The following is a 23,539-nucleotide window of genomic DNA, read 5'->3' on the forward strand; positions in this document are numbered from 1 at the left end:
GCGCAGGTAGAAAGAGAAAGCAACATGGCGGAGAACCCAAAGCAGTGGTTGAGACATGGTTCAGAAGTGGATCTTACCACAAAGAAAAGGCCTGGATGTTTGGCTGAAGGTCTATTAGCAAAGAAGGAAAGTAACCGACAGACATGGCAAACAAGGATTTGTATTGGCGTCGCTTTTCCTCAGTGAAGAGCCCTGAAGGAAGAAATTGGGCTGAGGGCAGACACGGATGTTGCCTTGCTGCTGTTGGATAAGTAAGTGACTTGGTTTATAATTATATTATGAGTAGTATGTGTTGCTGTTACATGTACTGGACCTAGTACTTTATTATTTTCTTAGAAATGGTGCTATGAATGTAATGTAATGTTAGCAGCCTGGTGTTCGCCACGTTGTGTAGCATTGTGTACACGGTGTGTGGCGAGTGTTACTCTGCGTACATGGAAGTGCCGGCTTATTTGTTGTAATAAGGCATTATCCCCTGGGGGGCGACAGAAGTTCAATCAATCAATCAATCAATCAATCAATTTTATTTATAAAGCCCAATATCACAAATTACAATTTGCCTCACAGGGCTTTACAGCATACGACATCCCTCTGTCCTTATGACCCTCGCAGCGGATAAGGAAAAACTCCCCAAAAAAAACCCTTTAACGGGGAAAAAAAATGGTAGAAACCTGAGGAAGAGCAACTGAGGAGGGATCCCTCTTCCAGGACGGACAGACGTGCAATAGATGTCGTACAGAACAGATCAGCATAATAAATTAACAGTAATCCATATGACACAGAGAGAGAGAGAGAGAGAGAGAGAGAGAGAGATGCAGGTAATGACAGTAGCTTACAACAACATTATTGAAAGTAATAATATAGTTATAGTTCTGGCTACTGTGGTACAATATGTTGAAAGTATGTATTAATATCTGATAGTATACATATGTGGCAATAATCATATGTGTATAATAACAGTAGAAGTATGACTAATGATAACAGCAGCAGCAGGAGGCATCTGGCAGGACCACGGCAGCAGCACAACCACACACGTCACGCTGTCCAGGCACCGCTGCGATATGAGTTAATCTGAGAGACAGTGGAGCACAAAGGCTCCAGAGAAGAAGCCGAGTTAGTGACATCCAGAATGGCCGAGTTAGCAAGATGCAGTAATAGAATACGAGAGAGAGAGGGAAGGAGAGAAAGTGCCCGGTGTATTATAGGGGGGTCCTTAAGTCTAGTCTTAAATCGGGTCAGGTTAGGCCTAATTTTCGCAATATTACGCAGATGAAAAAAAATGCAGTCTGTGAGGTTTGTTTTAAATGAGAATTAAGTTACGCACTATAGCTTTAAAGAAGTGCACAGACATCGCCCCCTTCAGAAGAGAAATGTGAAAACTTGCCTCTAGTAGCCAACTTTACACAGATACAAGTCAGTATAGTCAAGGTCAGACATTTTAGGGGACATAAATAGAAGAAAAACACATTTCTTTGAGTGGAGAGGGACTTACAAATTGTCTATTTTACTCTTGCACCAAAGGTTGTTCCACATTCTATGTCAATTCTGGTCATCTGTTTGTACTCAAAGTCTCATTTGTTAAAGCCACATAACAGCACATAGACTGGACCAGAGTTGGTCCTGTCTCAGAACATTCAGTGTCCCAGGTTGGATACAATCATTGCTTTTCCTTCACCCCATCCTGCCTCCTCTCTATGTGTGCATATCGCTGACTACCACAGTGTCTTTTTTGATTGTACCACTGGGAGGCACCAGCTGGGAAGTTGAAAATCTTAAAATTCTACATATACTGGCTTTTATTCATGGTGTACTTTTTCCTGGATAGACACTGTATAATGAACCTACAACTGGAAATGTCAAGTTCTCCCTGTAAATTAATGAAATAATTACCCCCACCACCCATTTAAGTGTCAGTTCTGTTGAATAAGATTCATTTTGTTATTATTTTCCAATAAAAAAAATTAAAAATTTGACAGCCAGTACCCTGAGATATAATGCTCAGCTTTCCACCATCGTTCCCAGACACAGTGCAGCAAAATGTGACTGACTGGAAATGAATGCGTAAAGGGATAAAAGAGGTAGAAGAGATTTGATTTAACAGGAAAGAGGATTGGAGGAGAGATCATTTACAGAATGACGAAGGCATTTAAAATGAAATGAGCCGCCCATTAACCACTTCAGCTCCAAACCACCACCATCACTCTTCATCCTCATATAAACTCCCCCCCCCCCCCCCCCCCCAATCAACTCCACGCTCCAACCCTCCCACTTGTTCTCCACCCCAAAATATCTCCATTGTCATAACCCTGTAGCCCATTGCCATTCCTTTACCCCAACCCACCCCCTCTCCACTTCCTCTTCCTCCCACCCACCGTCCCAACAGTGTACAGATTGGCGAGCACCAACAGGTGCCTGCCCCACAGGCTTCCCAGTACAAACACATTCCACCCTCTCGTCACTCCCAGCATGCGTACCCAATCAGGCCGTGGTTTCACCCATGGAGCCATGGCCACAAAGAGACGAAGGGACAAGAGAGCTGAACAGTGTGTGCTGCTGAAGGTGCCAACTCGCTGCCATCCAACTGGAGGTGTCCATGTAGCTAAGAGCTAGAAAGGTGTGTGTTTACAGGAAGCTCCGTCTAGATTCCAGGTGTGGACACGGAGGGGTCGAACTGGCTATATAAAGGACAGTGGGACCTTTGATTGCACATGCAAGTATAAGATGTCATGATTGTCATGATTGGACAATTGAAGATAAGGATGATCAGTAATGAGAGGATGAACGTGTTTATCATCATATGCAGCTGCCTTTGTCTCACTTTTACAGGTAAGGACATTTTATGGATGGTCAGTTTTCAAGATAAATATGATATGACTAAATGTATTTTCCTTCATCTGAATTTGTATGTAAGACATGTTGCATTTGGTGGCTCTAATACCTCAAGCACAGATGGTGTCTGTGCCTTTTGAATTGCGACATACATGTTGAACTGTATAGGAAGAGATGGCGAGAAAAAGGGAGAATGGAAAACAAATATGCTTGACTGCCTTTGACTTTGACCCTTGACCCCATATTGGACTTGGGAAACAAACAAACGCCCTGTGCTTTTGGCATCCTGTGGTGCAGTCTTCTCATTCCTCTGTCTGTCCTAACACTACTACATATTTCCTGTTGGGCTCCCTAGAAGAGATGCATTTCCAACTCCATTTGTGAGCATACACTTAAAAATTGAAGCATTTCTGCAGTCAGGGTAGCTACAGTGGATCTGATAACGACCAAGCATCTCACATCCCAATGCGTTCTGTCAGTACAGTTAAATTGGTATTGATTCCATCTCCTCTGGTTATTTATTTTGATAAAGTCATAATTAGAATCGATTTGCGATGACTAGTTCTTATCTGAGCTCATCTGAAGGGCTTTGACTTTGACCTTCTGATCCCTCAGTTGAAGTGGAAAGGATAAAGCTGTCCTACATTGCTGATGACCTCCACAGTGGTTGTGGTGTACTGTTTTTATACCTTTGTAGGATGATTTGACAATATTTCTTTATAAAGGGTCACAGCAAGACAGGAGAGAGACAACGAGGGAGAATCCCAGTGGAAATAGGTCTTTATACTATGTCCTGTGTCTTGGTTTTAGTTGTTCCACTTGAAATGCAAAAAAAACCAAGACTGTCCTTCTCTGGAACATATAATGAATCATATTAACACATCATTGTTTGTTAATCAGAGTCTATTTTTGTCACTGATGGAGCTGGTATCCGAGACATCCCTTTGATCCCATTCCCCTGCTGCATATCAATTACATTAGCTCAGTCACCTTTGCTACCCATCATACACCACCAGCACCTGCCCTGCTGACTGCTCCTTTTGCATGTCCCATCTGTCCTTCTCCATCTCTTCCAAGCGTTGCTTTGTCACATATTTGGAATGAAGTCAGTCAATCATCTGGAGGTACTAGAGTCACATTTTTAGATGTCTGTCATGATGCAGGGTGCTAATACTTTAAATTTAGTGTCACACCTTTACTTGGAGTGAATGATAGGCAATTGATAAAACCCAGTTTCCTTGACAATACATCACATTGTGGAGGGCATGAAATGTGTGAAAATGACATGCTAGCAACATGAAAACAATGCCAACACAAAGAAAATGAAGGGTTTTTTTGTCGTGGTGGACACACAAATGTGGTATAACGAGCAAGAAAATCAGAGTAGGGCGGGTCAAACAAACATGCACTTTCAACCAGGAGGTCGATGTTCGTGTCCCATGTGAAACCAGAAGTCAAAGTATTTACTTGACTTTACGTAGCGTTGCAAAGTATATAAGTTCACGTCACTTGCGTCCCTTTCACAAATTTACATTTTCTAGGATAGCCAAGGAATGACCTGCCTTACTCTGCGTCTGATTGGCTTATCCTGACATTCTTACCCCAACCCTAACCAATCCCTACCCTGGAAATCCAGAGTTCTCGCAAGAGCAATTTGAATTTGCTCAGCGAGTCACTCTGGCAATCAGTAATGATGCTCATTACCCATGCCGTTGGAGCCGAGCTGCACCAATCACATCGGTGTATCTGATATAGGCGGGCCAAAGGCGAGCTAAACAGATGACGATAGTGCTGCGATGATGAAGTCCGGAATCAGTCAGTAAACATTGCACAGTGACTACGGATGAACACCAGTTGTTTGAAACGGCTTTGGCCGCTACAATGAACGAGTTAGACTTGGCTTTTTCTCTAGAAGAGGAACAGAAGACGGTGCTCGAATCTTTCCTTTGCAAGAAGGACGTTTTTGCTGTTTTGCCGACCAGATACGGCAAAAGTCTAATCTACCAGTTAGCTCCGCTGGTAGCTAAACGCTAAGTATTGTTCTGATTGGTCGTAGTGTTATCCATTTGCGTGCAGTGATATTTTCAAATGCGTGCTTGGTGCCGCCCCTCGAGTTGGGCCATTTGCATTACTCATGGCCAGACCCTAAATCTTTTTAGATTTAGGTCTGGATTTCCAGGCTAACCAATCCCATTCAGTCCCAGAATGGACAAAGAATGACCCTACCTACTCTCCCTACGATTGGCTAGTTGCCAACCTTAGATGGATTGGTTAAGTTTGGGCAGGAGTGGAGGAGTGGGATTGGTTTGGGTTAGGATAAGAATGTCAGGGTGAGCAAGTCAGATGCAGATCAAGGCAGAGTGGGGTGGGTTATGCCTTTGTTATCCTGGGAAACACAAGTTTGCATCCCATATGTACTGTTAAACCGAAACCTCAGTCTTTTCCTAAACTTAACCAAGTGTTTTTTTGTTCTCTAAACTAAGTGTTTTACTCTCCCCAAACCTAACTTAGCTGTGACCATTCTTAAAAGACTGCACTGGCATTGCTTTCATTTTGCCAGCACATAAATTTAACACGCTAGACTTTGTTGCTTCCACATACCTCTAGTGTTTTATTTCCAGGTCAGAGAGTAATAATACATAGCTATGCTATTTGCATGACACTATTAGAATCTGAATCAGAAAACAGAGTCACAGTCCCCCCATACTGAGTATACATGAACATACACAGTATATTTTTAGCTTGGGTAATCCCAGTGGGAATTGAACCCCTAACCGCTGGCCTGGCCTACTGATCCACAGAGAACAAACACACTGTTGTCTCAGTGGCGTGTGTCATGTGCTGTGGTTAAGTTGTACTTCATCATTTCAACAGCTTTGGTCTTTAACTTGTTGATTTACTCTTGTTTTAGTCCTGCTTTTGATCTGCTTTCATCCTCTTCCGTTTTGTGTTCTTTATCAATCAAACTTTTTTTGTGCAGCAATAATAAGATAATTGAAACATATACTGTAACAGAATATGAGACTATTGCACACCAAACATAACACTGTAGGATGTGCAATTATTAGCAATTAAACAAGAACACAAGAAGCCAAAACAAAGAGAAAAATAATGATCTAGATAAACAGTAGCCTTGAAACATTCAAAGATTTATTTCAGACAAGCAGACTTTTGCAAAACCTTATGTCCTTTGTAAATAAGTAACACCAGTTCAACTCTATATGAAAACAGGCAACCAGTGGGAGTGGGTGTAATGTGTGCCCTGCTTCTGGACCCAGTCGGCACTCTGGCAATCTATTGTAGCTTATTTAATGGTTCCTCTATTTGATATAAAAAAACTTGTCAAACTTCATTTTGATGAATAACAAATTAGTTCAGTAAGTCTCTTACTTAAACATATTACTTTATTACAATCAAATGTGATATCAGAGAGGCCGTTGGCACAGCACATGTGTCTGGACAGAGACATAGTAGAAACTGAAAGTACAGAACAATCATTCCAGCATTATACAGTGTGTGTCCCACAGCATTTACATGCTGGTATTATCATGTCACCAAACAAGAGTCAGACAAAGTGTGTGTTACTTGGGGGCATCAGCAAGGTCAACCTCTTATCTTCCAGGCAGGCAGGAGCCTCTCAACATGAAACATGAGAAGTGCAAAGGGCACTGATGTGTCCTCTCTGGTGTACATGATAATGCACATATTAAACTATCTTATGAGACAAAGAATCAAACATTTTATTATGATCAAAAATTCCTTCACACTGTCATCATGCACACATTCAAATGTCAAAATGAAGATATCTTTTGAAAGAATGCGGATTTAGCATGTTTATAACATGATATAAAACGTATTATTATTATTATTATATTATTATTATTATTTACACGTTTTGAAATTAAAAAATATATAAATTTGATATGAAGTCATATTGTTTCCTCACCTTTGACATGTGAGGTGTAATATTTCACATGTACAAGACTAGTGATGCACTGATTGTGAAATTCTAGGCCTATACTGATGTTGTTCTGTTGATGTTTATTTTGTTTTTGTTGTGACTTATTCCGTCTTTGGTGCCAGGAAAAAAAAAATAGAAATCTTCATTATGAACAAATAAAGTCATTCAGCCTTTAGACCATCTTTGAATGAGCACAGATTTGATCACACACATTTATGAAGCAACCTTTGATATAACCTTTCACATAAAAAAACACCTTTTAAAAAACTGCCTTAAAAGTCTATTTGCTATAAATATTATAATTCACCTCTCCAACATCTATTTCATATTTGTGTAAAAATATCAACAAATCTCTCCTGTAAACAGCTGTATTTATTCATGTTTCTTGTAAAACCCTTAATTTTACAAGATTATATTTGAACACATCATGTGAACGTTATAATTTACATTCCCCTAATGCTAATTGTTATTAAATAAAGCATGAACACATCATGTGAACGTTATAATTTACATTCCCCTAATGCTAATTGTTAGTAAATAAAGCATGAACACATCATAATGTAACTCAGTGCAACCTCTATTAGCTGTTAGATATAGGCACTGGCTGCTAACAGCTAACATTAGCTAGCTCGCCTCCTGTCTGATTTCAGCACAGATTTGTTGTTTATAATGTAGCATTATCTGGGAAAAAATAGGGTGTGTCCCCTGATGTGTTGACAGTAAGTTTACCTTTTGTCCTGAGAGTGTCCAAGGTAGGATTGCTGTTTGTCCCAAACACATTTTCTATTGTCCCCTGGAGGACAGGACGATGTTAGTCTCGAGCCCTACTTTTTAGCCTGTGCAAAATTAATGTGACACATGAGAAACCTCAACCACTGACATAGGTGAACATCATCTTTTGTTGATAGGTCGATGGCAGTCAACAAGGTGAATATTGGCCAGTATTCACCGTGTTGACTGTCCTGACTGTTTTTTTGTGTTTTTTTTTTTTTTTCAAATTACAGAACATGCCCTGTCATAGGACCTCTTAAAACTCATCTATTTAAAAAAAAATCCACCATCCAGTCCACCTTTGTTTAAAAGTGTCCGTTACCAGACATGCTGTCACTCGTTCCATCTGTAGACCATTTTGAGTTTCTGCATCCACTGGGTTATAGTTGGTGGTTTTGTGTCTTTCCAGTTCACTGTCATCATTTTCTTGGCAATCAGTGAGAGATTCTCAGTATATACCTCTGATCCGTGCTTTATCTATCTTTAGGGATAACTTCTAACAACAATATTAATGGGCCTGGTGGGATATCTAACTCCATAATTTTGTCAATTTCTTTTTTAATGCTTCACCAGAACCCTTGAATTATTAGGCAGTCCCAAAAAATATGTGAATGATCCCCAATTTTTCCACAATTTCTCCAACACAGTGCCACTGAGGTTTCTTTCATATATGATGAGCTAATAAGGGGAGTATAAAAATATCTGAATTTTATTATCCAGTCAAACTCTTTCCATAATTGACTATTGATCCCTTTATGACAGTTTGCACACAGATTTTCCTTCAATCATAGTATTTAACTCTGATTCCCATTTTTTTCTTGATGTTCCAGGTGTTTTGTGAGACATCAGTTGCAAGCCTTTAGAAAAGACTAATTTCAAATGTGTGGTTTTTTTTTTATATATATATATTTGCAAGCCAGAAATCATTTTGACAAAGCATTTCATTGGATGCAAAAGTTGACCCCCCTTCTTCACTTACTTTCAAAGGAGCCTCAGAAACAGAGCGGAGGCTCCATCAGAAGCTGTTTGAAAACTACAACATGAAAGTCAGACCAGCTCGTTACTGGGAGGAGAAGGTGATGGTTCGGGTGGGGATGACCCTCTCTCAGCTCGTCAGCTTGGTAAATACAGATACACAACACACTCATGTATGTAAACACATCCTTATGAATCATTTGAGTGATATGTCAAGTAGTTCGGAGTTATTCTTTTGAAAATGAAAGTGCTATCCCTCAGCAGTGTAATCCAACACACACACACACACACACACACACCATTGGCCAGATCACTGCAGAGTGCAGTTAGTTTCCACAGAGCAGGATTGAAAGTAACAGCACTGTCATGCACAACAAGATACAGTGGCGTCTCTAATGTATCTCCTCGTCTCTCTATCCCACTACAGAACGAGAAGAACGAAGAGATGACAACCAACGTGTTCATGAATCTGGTAGGAAGATGAAAAACATTCATCTTCATCACTGAGCCACACTCTGCTGCTCCGACTCCTGTCTCCCCTCTCCCCGCTGCTCTGTCCTCAAATGGACTTGTCACTTTTTATAAGTGCAAATTATTTCTTGCTTTATCTCTCTTATTCCCTGACCCGCTCTTTCATTTCTGTCCCTCGCCCTCGCTAATTAGAATTCAGGAGGGCTTGAGTGTTTGTGACAGTGGTGTGTGAGTGTGTGTCGAGATCAGTGCGGTGTAAATGACTTATCAAAGACAGGAGGAACTAGGATGTAGATGACAGAGGCATCAGGGCACCGTGGTAATCATTTCACCTTTTGTCATGCTCCACCAAGCCTGTTATTTTCTTTCTTTCTTTCTTTCTTTCTTTCTTTTGTTTTCCTTAATCATTCTCCCTTCCTTTCTTTCTTCCCTCCCTCCCAGGCATGGACAGACTACAGGTTGTCATGGAACCCAGCGGAATATGACAACATTAATGTTTTGAGGATTCCTCCCAACAAGGTGTGGCGTCCTGACATCTACCTCATAAACAAGTGAGTATCCCATCTACAGTCACACAGCCATCATTAATGATACAGCAGCTAACAGAGGATTAGCCAACAATGCAAACAGTGCAGCTCTAGAGGCGATGTCAGCCTGACAGCACGTATTCATGGTCAAGACTGAAATATTCAAACAATTTCTGGATGGATTACTGTGACATTTTGTACAGACATGTATGGTCCCCACAAGATGAAGCTGTCTAGTTCCACCATGAGTTTGACATATGTGGTTTGGATCACCTAAAAACCTTTGGCAGACTGCCGCAAAATTTGCTACAGAAATGAAATTAACGACAATCCCATTAGCCTTACCTGTACTTTGTGTTTAGTACCAACTAGTAAATGTTAGCATGTTAGCAGTAAATGTTAGCATTTCACTATGGGTATGTTGGTGTGCTAATATTAGCATTTAGCTCATAGCACCACTGTGCAGCTTCACAGAGCTGCTAGCATGGGCTGTAAAAAAGCATTTGTATACTTAGATGATGTATATTTTTAAAGGTAAAGAGATTTTTAGGGGCAAGATAATGATGATTTTGAAAAGCTGTATATCTGTGTTTTTTTTTTTTTTTTTTTAAACATGAGAGGTGATACATCCCACTCCTGACCCCAACAAGCCCCTGTGTCACTTGCTTTTCACGCAATATTAATATAAAGAGCACTTGCCTGATATCAGACAGAATGTATTCAGTTATTTATAATTTGCTACACTGTACTGTTCCTATGGTAAATGGACGTGCACTTGTGTAGCCCCTTTCTAGTCATCTGACCACTCTTGCGCTTTTTACACAACGACTCACATTCACCCATTCACACACACATTCATACACTGGTGGCCAAGGCTAACATACAAAGTGCCACCTGCTACTCAGTTTTTAACACACTCAGTTTTCACACACTGATAGAGCAGCCATTGGGAGCAATTTGGGGTTCAGTATCTTGCTCAAGGATACTTTGAAATGCCGAATGGAGCGGCCGAGGTTCAAACCATTGAACATCTGATTAATGGACGACCCGCTCCAATGACATTGTTCCACTCTAACTGATTTCCAAGGAGGAGGGGATTCAATTTTTCCTCACCAATCACTGGTGACCAACGAATCCATTTTGATCTAACATCTTTTTGAATTCGCCCCGATGTGTCACCATGCCAACATACCTGTTATGCCGGGGTTTTAGGAGTGGAGCGCAGCAAAGTAAAATAAAATGCAATGTCAGGTGATATTGAGAGGACATGTCGATTTAGAACAGCCTCAATATCAGCATCTATCTTGTCCATAGCACTCACCATTGTTGTTATTACTCCTCATTGTTATCGACTATCAACACACCGATTGACATTGCTTGACAACAGTATGGCAATGGGGTTAGTCCCACCCATGGTGGTAATTGGCTAACTCACTCACTTATCATCTCTGGGTTTCACTTAGAAACTGCTTTTTCATGTCACAATGCCAAACAAATCAGTAAACTTGAAATTCAAAGAAGTAGTGTGAAATATGAACATCACATTTGTCTTTCCATTTTCTCCCTCCAGTAATGATGGTCAGTTTGACGTGGCTCTGTACGTCAACGTCTTGGTTTACAGTGATGGGACAGTCAACTGGCTTCCCCCAGCCATCTACCGCAGCTCCTGCTCTATACAGGTACTGTCTTTAAGGATCATGTACCACTGCTACACTGAATGCTAAACATGTAAATCGCTAAACAACCAATCTTTCTCTATGTTGTGTTTTATTCTCATGTGTTTGTCTACTTTTTTGTTCTGGTTTTCTCTCCATGTGCTGTAAACTGTGTTGGGTGTTCTAGGTCTATATAAGAGTTAAATTTAGTTGTATGGCTGGCTCAAAAAGACTGTGTACGGCTTGGTTGATCTAAAGTTAAATGTGCAACATCCTTGGTTTTACCTTCATCCAGAATTCCTTCTTTGTAAATTTCCCATTGAAAAGTGATGTAACAGTTTGTACTTTCCACTCCCACAGGTGTCGTACTTCCCATTTGACTGGCAGAACTGCAGCATGATTTTCCGCTCGTACACCTATGACGCCTCTGAGGTGGACCTGCAGTACTTTCTGGACGATGAAAGCAGAGAGATCAAAGAGATTGTTATAGATGAGAACGCTTTCACTGGTTGGTGCCTTCAGTGACCTCATCCAGAGGCTATAGTCCTGTTTTCTTTGCACCTTACTGTGTGATATTTACTGTATATATTTGAGCCATCTGGTGTTTTTAATTCCTTCTCACCATATTAATGCATGTCCTAAAGATTTCTAATAATAATAAGCACAGATATTGTTTTCACCTTGTACGTCTCTTTCCCCACAGAAAACGGAGAATGGGCCATCTGTCACAAACCCTCCAGAAAGAACGTAAAGGAGGACCTGTACGAGGACATCACCTTCTACCTCATCATACAGAGGAAGCCTCTTTTCTACATCATCAACATCATCGTGCCCTGCATCCTCACCAGCGTGTTGGCTATATTTGTCTTCTACTTGCCTCCCGGAGCAGGTCAGCACATCTGACATGTTTTGACACCGTGACAACACATCACTGCAAAGGAAGGCTGTAGGAAGGAAGACGACCCCTTGATTCAGTGTCTAATGTCACGACAAGAAACATGTGTCTAACACAGACTGCTTCATGAGGCAGGGCAACCTTTGAAGGAATTATTAATATATCAAGGACAGTGACCTTGATGAGGAATCTATCAATCTTTGGTCTTGTGTGACCAGATTCCAGAATGTTTTACTGACAAAGCAGAAAATAAAGATTTAATGGAAAGCTAAAGGATTGATGGCAAACAACTGCTGAATTTTTGGAGCATGAACTCATTTAGGGCATCTGTGAGGCAGTGATAGATCAGCCAACTGTCTTCCTTACCTACAACAGGCAACATTTGTTAGTGATAAATCCAATTCATCAAAGCATGTTTAACCACAACAACAGGTCAAAGCTAATTGTATTTTAAAGTTTGCCCTTGTCATCATGAAACAGAGGCTTGCAGAGTACAGCCCAGTCTCCAGAATAAAATATTGACATTGTACATTTCTGCAAACCACATATATGTTACATTTGCACGTCTTATACTTAGAATATTAATGTTTCTAAAGCAACATAGTATATGAGCTGACTTTGTCGTCCGGAGGTGAAGGGAATGGTGGATGGCGTGACACCCAGGTGAGATGCCTGCCAAGCTGCAGACCACTGTTAAAGACCAACAAACAACAAAACTGGCTGTTTTTTAAAGCATCATTGCTGTGTTTCCAGTGGCTTTTTGGCCATCAAATGTTGGTATTTCTTATCAACCTGTCATTCTTTTACCACCTGGGATTGTCCAATGAAAAGCAGTTATTTTTTACCAAGACATTGCTGTGTTTTCTGCCAGGACAGGGCCATGAATGATTAATCATCATTAATGTTGTTGCTCTCTGTAAAGCATCTTTGAGTATCCTGAAAAGCGCTATATAAATCCATTGTATTATTATTATTGTTAGTATCAATGCCAACATTTTGTTTGGGAACTGCCCACTGGTCCGACCTCCCATTGTTCCGACCATATTAAACCCATTGTTCCGAAGTCCCGTTGTTCCGAAATCATCATGATGCCCTGTGGTTAAGGTCTGGTTAGGTTTAGGCACAAAAACCACTTGATTAGGGTCAGGAAAAGATCATGGTGTGTGTTAAAATGAAAAAGAAGGTGACAAACACATAAGCCGTGAGCCTGCTTCGCCTCAAGCCTTTCCCAGCTGACCCAGAGCCGGTCGTGGCGCACCATCAAGGTAGAAATACTCCCGCCGGGAGCCGTTCAGCACTGCGGACAGTCGGACTAATGGGATGTCGGACCAATGACATGGACCCATTTTTTCTGACGATTGGGTTGCAGAGTAGTATTTGCTGCTCTCCTGTTATATTCAATTCTCCTTGTTGTCTGCAGGAGAGAAGATGACTCTCTCCATTTCCGTCCTCATCGCTCTGACTGTCTTCATGCTTCTGCTGGCTCAAAAGGTCCCCGAGACTTCCCTTGGCATCCCAATCATTGTCAACTACGTCATGTTCACTATGATCCTGGTCACATTCTCTGTCATCCTAAGTGTAGTCGTCCTCAATCTGCACCACCGAACGCCCAGCACACACATCATGCCAAACTGGGTTCGAAAGGTGAAGCTATGTTTAACAAACAAACAACAAGCCCATCCAGGCAGTTTCAATATTTCTGAGAAATGTGATTGCACTGATTTCTTTACCTCAAATTTACAGGTATTTATTCAGTTCCTGCCTCAGTATATCGGCATGACAAGGCCAAACCCAGAGGAAATTGAAGAGGCGGATTCTGAAGAGAAGCTGCCCATCCGAACCTTCAATGGCAGGCAGCCTGGAGGGGAATACTTCTTCCGCAAGATCAACCCTGATCTCGTCATACCCTGGAGAGGCAGGTAAGGATGCATTTACTAACAAGGTATGTCCCAGTCAGCCTAACCATTCATACTGTCTTATTTGATTGAAATGAAAATGGACATTGGAAAAGCTGTGAACTGACAATGTTTTCAGATGGAAGATAACTCTACAGTGGCGCATTTTTAAAACCACCTTATCGAAAGAGTATTTTGGTCTGCTGTATTGTAAACTGATTACTATTACATAATCACATTGCTGACTTTTAGTCTTTCAAGAGTCTTTCAGATTAGCATATTTGAAGCATACAATAATTTTTCCGTAAGTCAGAACAGCAATCCGACCAAGTTGAACCTATGAGACTTCTGACATCTGACTGAAGGCCGTCACACTAACAGAAAGGCTTAATCATGCACAAGGTTGGTAGAATATAGAAATATAGAAAGAGGAATCAGTACAGGAAATAGGAATGACAAAACCAAAAAGTTAATGCTTCCAGATAAACCAAGCTCTTGGGTTGAGTTATTGAGAGAGATTAAACTGCCAGAAAGGTTATAGTATCTATATTCTTACCTGTCAAGACTGTTAAACACCATAAACCCGAAGTAAAAACCCATCAGAGTCATTCATCCTGATTCGGCCTCTTTCCAGGCTGAGATGTGCTGATCCTGACATTACACAAGCAGAAAGCCATTTCTATTAATGTTAATAAAATTCCAGCGCAGGCATGAATCTTCTTTTCAGAGTGTGCCAAAGTGTGAATGTTGGATCTGATGCCAGACTTGCTATTATAGTAAAGTACACAGTGTGCTAGACTTGGCAGAATTACAGCCATCACTACAGCAGCCCAGAGAATCTGTAAAGACAGTAACAGTAGGACCTCCTTCAGCCTCACATATTGAATGCAATATTTGATATAGTCACATAAAAGGTACTCTAACGGATGAAGACGGATTTCTGATTCAGCCCAATAAGACCAAATGGCGTAGACTGCTATTTATAATCATTCATATCATGAATTTCATTTCTTTATATCCTGTCTTCTGATGTTTAGTGTTGGTCCAAGATACGTAGGATGTTTGAGGAGAACTTATTTAATTAACAGTATATCCTTATGTGGGATTTTTGTAACACAAAACTTGACATAAATAGCTTTAGCAAAAAATGTCAGACTGCTATCAGTCTTTTCACCACTTTGGTGGAGAGTGAAATATCTCAACAACAACTAAATGGATTGCTATGAATAAATGTTTGTGGCTTTGGTGATCCTCTGAATTCTTCAAGCACCAACGCCATGAGGTTGACCTTTGAAGTCTGGTGGGAAATGTGCCAACAATCCAATTGGTCATCACAACATTTAGTTCAGTGCGTCTGGTGCCAATTAGCAAATGTTAGCATGCTAATGTACTACACTTAAATGGTGAACATTATGTCTGCTAAACACCAGCATGTCGACATTGTCATTGGGTGCGTTTCCATCCACCTCTTTTAATGCGCAGTTTTTGCCAAAGAACAATAAAATCGCAAAAAAGTTTTATGCTTGTGGGGGGTGGAAAAGTTGGTGTATCAATAAAAGGTAAATGTAAGTAAGGGCAAAGGAAACAAATGCACTGCAAGCTCTCTCTGTTGTCTCTGGATGGCTTTCAACTCACTTACGCATACAGGACTGTGACCAGAACTCTTCCATTAGCACTTAGCTGTAATATTAGTTGTTCAAAACTCTATTTCCATTGCCCAGTGTGCTCTCAGTCATCATCAATCTTTTTTTCCATCAAGGTTTGACTAGCATTCTATCATTACGTCATCTTGTTGCGCCATCGTCTTCTGCAGTACCACCTGACTGGAGAAATGCCACCGTCTGCTTCTGTTGATGAACCAATTCCCAATATTCGCCTAACAGTAGTGGATGGAAAAGCTCCTTAATGCGCACTTTCTTTTACTGTTTTTCTTTCTGAAAATTTGTTTAAGGGGGCCTGGAGGGGGTGTGGGAGTTTGCCTATCCAGTCTACATGTGCTTTGTGGACCTGGAGAAGGCCTACGACCACATCCCTTGTGGGGGGTACTACGGGAGTATGGGGTTCCAGGCTCGCTGCTACGAGCCATTCGGTCCCTGTATGACCAAAGTGAGAGCTGTGTCCGCATACTCGGTGTGAAGTCAACCACGTTCTCGGTGGGTGTTGGCCTCCGCCAAGGTTGTCCCTTGTCACCAATCCTGTTTGTGATCTTCATGGACAGGATCTCAAGGCGCAGCCAGGGGGAGGAAGGGGTCCAGTTTGGGGACCTCAGAATTGCATCCCTGCTTTTCGCAGATGATATGGTTCTGTTGGCTCCATCACGCCGTGACCTCCAGCATGCACTGGAGCGTTTTGCAGCCGAGTGTGAAGCAGTTGGGATGAGAGTCAGCATCTCCAAGTCTGAGGCCATGGTCTTCTGTCGGAAACCAGTGGTTTGCCCTCTCTGGGTTACTGCCTCAAGCGAGGGAGTTCAAGTATCTTGAGGTCTTGTTCACAAGTGAGGGTAGAATGGAGTGTGAGATGGCTTGGTGGGTTGGTGCAGCTTCTGCAGTGATGAGGGTGCTGCGCCGGTCCATCGTGGTGAAGAGGGAGCTGAGCCAGAAAACAAAGGTTTCAATTTACTGGTCCATCTACGTCCCAACCCTCACCTATGGTCATGAACTATGGGTACTGACCGAAAGAATGAGATCGCAGATACAAGCAGCCGAAATGGATTTTGTCTGTGGGGTGGCTGGGCTCAGCCTTAGAGATAGGGTGAGGACCTCGGACATCCGGAGGGAGCTTGGAGTAGAGCCGCTGCTCCTTCGCATCGAAAGGGGTCCTGGGCGCCTCCCGCTGGAGGTGTTCCGGGCACGTCCCACTGGTAGGAGGCCCCAGGGCAGACCCAGAACATGCTGGAGGGACTACATATTTCGTCTGGCCTGGGAACGCCTTGGGGTCCCCCAGGAGGAGCTGGAAAGTGTTGCCGGGGAGAGGGATGTCGGGGGTGCTTTGCTTGGCCTGCTGCCCCTGCAACCCGGCCCCGGATAAGTGGATGAAAATGGATGGATGGATGGATGTTTAAAGATTGTGCAAAATTTCAATGGAAATCCAACTATTGTGAGCATGGTAGCATACTGACATTAGCATTTAGCTCACAATACAGCTAGGCAGCCCTGCTAGCTACATGGCTCAGAACATTCCTAATTGTGATGGAGCTTTTTGATTAAAAGTAAAGCACTGAGTCTGGAACTTGCCAAACTGTAAAATATTTTAACATGGCAATAAAAGAGTTTTTCTTTTTGAGTTTTTTTTTGGGGGCACAATTAGCTCTTGCTGCTTTGTTTTTGTTCTTTTAAAGGTATACTCTACAGGACATTTCGGATACTGTTTGTAAACAGCATTGCCAGCAAAAGCCAGATTCACTTCCTTTTTGGAACAAGTCTTGTCTTCTAAGCTTTTCGCCCCGCTATATTTGTGTTTTTCGGCACTGTGTCCACAATTTTCATAGCTTTATCTTGGATTCATTCTGCTTACAGCCAGACGCCATGCTACCTTATTAGAAAGTCCTGATCTTACCTGCCAGCTGTGCCCAAGAATGTCCTGAAAATAAGAGGAAGATAAGAAAATGCAGGCAGTAGGTGGGGTCTACTCAGATAAATACACCACCGCAGACTTCTATTGGGTCATACATGATGATTGACAGCAATTACATTTGTATGAGTCTATACATTGTTTTTTAGGAATACCCTGTGTAGTATACCTTTAATCAAACAGTGTATGCAGGACTGTGATGTCTAGTCAGTTTTCTGTTGATGGAATTCTGGTGCTCTTTCTTTGTTCTTCATGTTGCACAAGTAAAACCTGGTGAGGTAGACATAGTGTAAGTATACTAAATTAAATGCAATACAATGTTGCCTCATACTGTACCATCCCTCAAACCATGCTGGCTTCACTTGGGCTAATCAACCAGAAGGCCTCAGCCTTGCCACCCAGACCTGGCATTATAAACAGCTCCACAGTCCTCTGAACCAGGCCCTTTGCTGGCCATCTCTCATCCCGTTCCAAAGGCATCATATTCAGCCCCAGCTAAGCCCCACACCCGCATCCACAGTCGCCAGCCACTAAGCCTCTGTTTAGGTTGGACATTAGGGGGTAATCCCACAGAAAGGAGGTAGAGGGAGGGTGGAGAATGGATAGGGGTAGATGAGTGGAAGGGAAGACTGGTGCTGAGTGATCAGGGCAGAGGAGGATTTTGGCGTTTCTGATGTGGATCAGATGATGGTCATCCAATCTGTGTTGTGTTGACTTTTCCTTTATTCATCTCTCTTTGTCTTGTTAATCTGTCAGAGGGCTAGTTCGGAGCCAGGCACTGTCCCGTACAACACATTCATGAGAATTTTGATGATGCTTGTGTTTGCATCTCCATTTGAGTGTATTCCGATGGTATGATTGTGTGTGTATAGTCTTTGTTTCTGCTGTACATCACCCATGAGTCATCTATTTAACAATACAGGTATAACCACGTGAAATATTATATACAGTAACAGTACCAAACGTGTGTGTGTGTGTGTGTGTGTGTGTGTGTGTGTGTGTGTGTGTTTGTGTCATAGTGAGAGGGGCTCCATGTATCTGCAGTAATGAATACAAGCCGTGGAATGTGAATGGCATGCAGCACGTAGAGCACCACATAGCTCAGCCCTGAGCTGTGACCACACACACACACACACACACACACACACACACACACACACACACACACCATCATTCCTACAGGAGCTCTTGGTCACTCAATTTTATTGTCCTGCAGTCCATCTGTTGTCACACTGTCTCTCTGCGACTCTGATAACTTGTCCGGCTCCTTCACTGACGCCTTCCTCTCTCTGGTGCCGGAGGTTCTGCACATTATTAACATATTACTGTGCATGGACTGGATGTACCGTAGACATGCACTGAAGTGCCAATCTGACAGGTGGTGTCATGATAGACATATTTAGGGGTGACACCTAGAGCTCTCTCTGCCTCCTTTTCTAATATTTTAAAGTCTAGCTTTCTTAATAGTGCACTTTATATTTTAACAGGAGGAAATGAATGGACAACTGAGCAAAGCCAACAACTTAATTAACCGATGTTAAAAGGAATAAACAAAACTATAAGAAAGCAAAGAAAATGAATGTATAAATGGGGAAATAGATAAGGAATAATCACAAATGACCAACAAACAATCAAGGACAAAGAGCAAAAATAATGACTCAGTGGCAAAAGAAGGATCTCTCTTTTACTTGTTACTGAACTATATGTTGGGGACAAATATCTATTGGCAGGTTATCCTCTTTGTTTACTGCATATTACAATTTCTCATGCATGCTGCATGTGCAATGTTTATGGGTGAATGAGGCTGTAATGTAAATGACTGTCTTAACTACATAGTATTAAAATATAGAGCTCACAACAATAATGTGACAGCAGAAACGATTTTGTAATTTCATAATAAAGGTTCTGATTGGAAATATGCTGATTAAATATGTTTAGCATTACACAAACAGCTGATGAGGATATGTTAAAGAAAATACTGTTTATTGTTAATATGATCAACTGTGAGGAGAATGATAAAGAAGTAAAGAAGTTTTGCAGTGTGCAAACTGTTTCCAAGTAAAAACCTTGTATTTCTAAAATACCAGCTCAGTGACAAACAGGCTTGAGTTTATCTGCCTGTCCAGTACAAGGCTTTTGGATTTCCATAAACATTCCTGATAAAGAATCACAATTTTAGACACACAAACATTTAAAAAACAAACAAAAAACAAAAACAACAAAAAAAACATGTTAAATGCACAGTTACAGTTTTCACCTGACACTGAGGGTCAGCAGTATAAGAGGTGAAGGGTGAATGGGGTGATGGGAGGCACAGGGCAGCAGGAGGAGGTGGAATCTGTAGCAAGTAGTTAACACCCTATTTAAGTGTTTGTCTCGACCTGTGCAAAAACAGTATGTACTGATGGGCCTGGTATGCAGAAATGAATGGGTAGTGAGTGTGAATGACGAAGGTTTGAACTTGGACTTGATGCAATCTACCTATGAGCTACAATGAGGGGGGCTTCAATAAGATGAGACACTACAGGTGAAAACTGATTTTTCATGCACTGTACAATTTTGAGATTTTGGGCTATTTTGCATTAATAAGTCTTGTTTTAGACTAAAGAAAAAAAAGCTCCAAAACGAAAACCCACAATAGACATTTGGGTGTTTAATTTATGCTAAATAAATGAACAAATAAATAAAAAATAAAAACATTTTTCATTAGATAATGCTCTATTTGCATATTTAACATGATATTTCAGAAAAGTTGTAACAGGAAAAAAAGTTTTCTAAGTTTGATGATAGTATCTATCTTGGTCCAAGACTGTATAGAATTTTACAATACATTTTGTAAAAGGCCTGTTTCTTAAATTGAGTTTTTCTCACACTCAGCCAGAAACCTCCACTTCAGCAGTACTTAGATACACCAAAGCTTTCATTTTAATTCCTGCCCACATACTCTTGTCATATGTCATTCCTTGCCGACATGATTTATATAACACTGGTTTCCTAAGACCTGGCAAAAATTAATTTAATTTGTTTGTGTGTCTGTCCATCCCTCCGCCCCATTCTCATGAACTTGATATATATATATATCGAGAATGCTTTGAAGGAATTTCTTCAAATTTGGCACAGACATCAGCTTGGACGTAAAATGAACTGATTACAGTTCTGTAGTCAAAGGTCAAAGGTCAAGGTTACTGTGATCTTGCACCCATCTCATTCTCATAAACGCAATATCTCAAGAAGTCCATGAGGGAATTTCAGACATGGCACAAATGTTTACCTGGACCTAATGATTAACGGATTAGATTTTTGTGGTCAAAGGTCAAGGTTACTGTGACCTTGTGTCTGTCTCATTCTTGTGACTGCAATATCTCAAGAAGGCCTTGAGGCAGTTTCCTCAAATTAGGCACAAATGTCCACTTGGACTCAAGAATTAACTGATTAGAAATTGGTGGTCGGAGGTCAAAAGTCAAGGTCACTGACTAAACGTGTTTGTGGCCATAACTCAAGAATTCTTATGCTAATTATGTCAGAATTTTACACAAATGTCTAATAGAATAAAATAATGAAGCAATGTCATTCTATATCCAAAAGGTCAAAGGTCAACTTCACTATGAAATCATAATGTTCTGCAAAAACACTTTTCCTGCCATTAATCAACCTCATAAGTCGGAAACAGAAGAGGAAACATTTGGTCAGATACTGAATTGGTGACTCTAATCTTGGGTGCCCACCTTGAAACTGTGTTTAATATATAGAATATTGTTTGCAGAGGCATACATAAAATTTAGGAAAACTTTTAGCTAAAAAAATAACTGCCTTAATGTAAGCAATCAGCTGGGGACGTTTGATGGTGATATATGTTAGTTGAAAGTTTTACCCTATTCACCTGTATTGACTTCCCACGAGATAAGGCAAGATAAACTTTTATATGTCTTGAGGGAAATTGCCTTGCAGCAATCGCAAAACAATATTATTTTATCATATCGTAGTTCAGAAATTATAGTTTGCCCCAATATCCCTGTGAATAGATTGTTTAAATGCTTTACATATGTGTTTGAGCAGTGATGGAGTTCACAAAAGCGTGAAGGCACTAAAAGACTGCTGTCAGTAAGACTCTCTCTCTGCTCATATGTTTTGGTTTATGGAACAGCTGTGTGAAGGGAAGAATGAAGGGGTCAAAGGTCATGGCATCACATGAATGTTGACCCAGTGTTGTGTCAGTGTCACCCCTGTGTCATTGTGCTGCTGCTGTCACTCAGTGTTCAGAGGAGCTGTATAAAGGGGCCTGTGGCAGTGTTGCTCGTCTGTGGCTAGAGGGCACACAAGGACACGCACTGTATGTTTTGAAGCGACGCCGACAGGACGTCTGTACTGTATGTCCTACACTGGACAGCTAATGTCAGTGATGGTTTGTTTCAGCAGAGGTGAGCTATGCTGTGGTAGTGACTCATGACATTCTCAACATAAATCTGAGCTCAGTGAGCATCTGTGACAGGTGTTGCTGCATTTTTTTAGCTTCTTCCGGAGGACGTGCATCTACATGTAGGTGTTAGGATGACATCCTCAAATAAGAATGTGTTTATTTTGGAAACAGCATCTCACCTTGTCCATTTGGTCACTGTAGTGAAAAATGACAAGACTAAATAATAAGGCTAAAAAAAAAAAAAAAATAGGACTTAAATAAACCGAGAAATAAATAGTTGAAAAAATCTAATTTTTACAGTTAATACCTTTTTTTCCCATTTACATTTGCCTATAATTTGGAATACTCATGACAGGCACTTTACAGTTTTTGACATGAATATGATAAGATGAATTAAGAAATTTGAATGATTGATTTTTATGGCCAAAATGATTATATAGTATACACAAATTACAGTGAATACACACACATAATAAAATACAGCATAGAGATCTAAAGTATGAAACTAATAATAAACTTTTAAATTTTTTTGGTCAGTCTTCAAATTCCTTTTACAGCCAATGATAGTGTTTCAGTGCCCATTTTAACCACTACTGTCACACTTTTTTGTTTAAGGTGTGAGAGCACAGTGCACCTCCAGCGGCTGCCAGACACTGACAACTACTGTCTGATCCTCCCTCCCAACCTGAAGTCGGCCATCTCTGCCGTGACATACATGGCCGAGCAGCTGAAGAAGCAGGACACGGATGACACGGTGAGAAATGACACGTCACACCCTGTCGGCCAGCTTGTTATGTAGTCTGTCTACAGCTCCTGAGCACAGAGTGTTCCGAACACGCCCCAATGATGTTCATGTGTCATTGCATACATACAGCACATCGCTGACTCAGTGCTTACAGTAAGTGCTTTTGTGTTTGTGTGTGTCTGTGTGTGTGTTCCCTCCAGATGACAGGAGACTGGCAGTTCATTGCCCTCGTGGTGGACCGTCTCTTCCTGTGGTTGTTTGTCATCATCACCACCCTGGGCACCCTGGCCATGTTCTTGGACGCCAGTTTCAACTATACACCCGACGACCCCTTTCCATAGAAGACAACAAACACACACACACAGTTGGAGCTTGATACACTGGTTGTCACTTCTTCTTATTGGTGATTTCTGACATCACCAGATCTGACTTTCCATAAATACCTATTCCATATTCCAATATTCCAAATTTCTGTTGTGAGCCTCTGAAATGTTTTGTCAGGTCAGATTGCAAAAGAAAACGTGTCACATTTGCATTAAGTAGAACCATGTACAGATAACCTACATGATAACAGAATCAATGTATAGATTTGTGGAAGCTATATGTGGTAACAATGGTTTTGCAGTATTGTTTGTCTAAATAATGTATTTAACACATTGTGATATTTGTTATTTGAGTCTGAAAGCTTGAAATACATTTTTCTCATAAGTAAAACAGTTTGTTTAATGAATGTGCCTTCTGGTTTTTGTGGAACATGCAGGAAACTACTAGCTTGTGTTTCACTCTGATGCAATGACAGTGATTGTGCTTAGTGATTGTTATGTTGGC

The 23,539-nt window shown here is 41.1% G+C and overlaps 1 protein-coding gene across 2 annotated transcripts; it reads left to right on the forward strand.

Annotated features, from left to right (window-relative positions):
- The first annotated feature begins 11 nt into the window (after positions 1–11).
- On the forward strand, positions 12–23,260 carry chrnb1l (cholinergic receptor, nicotinic, beta 1 (muscle) like). Of its 2 annotated transcripts, XM_049568145.1 has the most exons (12): positions 12–251; positions 2,466–2,826; positions 8,549–8,682; positions 8,964–9,008; positions 9,449–9,558; positions 11,105–11,213; positions 11,550–11,697; positions 11,893–12,078; positions 13,505–13,728; positions 13,828–14,003; positions 22,582–22,720; positions 22,912–23,260. In XM_049568145.1, exons 2-12 carry the CDS (start codon positions 2,727–2,729, stop codon positions 23,050–23,052), a joined length of 1,512 nt encoding a protein of 503 aa, XP_049424102.1. In that variant the 5' UTR covers positions 12–251; positions 2,466–2,726; the 3' UTR covers positions 23,053–23,260. The 2 variants fall into 2 exon arrangements, with proteins under 2 accessions (XP_049424102.1, XP_049424103.1); XM_049568146.1 differs by lacking the exons at positions 12–251; positions 2,466–2,826 and adding an exon at positions 4,546–4,848.
- Positions 23,261–23,539: the final 279 nt, after the last annotated feature.

The sequence above is a fragment of the Epinephelus fuscoguttatus genome, linkage group LG23 (genome assembly GCF_011397635.1).
Source record: "Epinephelus fuscoguttatus linkage group LG23, E.fuscoguttatus.final_Chr_v1".
Taxonomy (NCBI): Eukaryota; Metazoa; Chordata; class Actinopteri; order Perciformes; family Serranidae; genus Epinephelus; species Epinephelus fuscoguttatus.

What these genes read in the sequence shown, in the direction of transcription:
- chrnb1l (XM_049568145.1), top strand. Translation starts at nt 2,727, where the DNA reads ATGATTGTCATGATTGGACAATTGAAGATAAGGATGATCAGTAATGAG. An exon ending in GACATCTACCTCATAAACAA is followed by an intron (nt 9,559 to 11,104) that starts GTGAGTATCCCA and finishes TTCTCCCTCCAG; the next exon opens with TAATGATGGTCAGTTTGACG. An exon ending in CTACTTGCCTCCCGGAGCAG is followed by an intron (nt 12,079 to 13,504) that starts GTCAGCACATCT and finishes TGTTGTCTGCAG; the next exon opens with GAGAGAAGATGACTCTCTCC.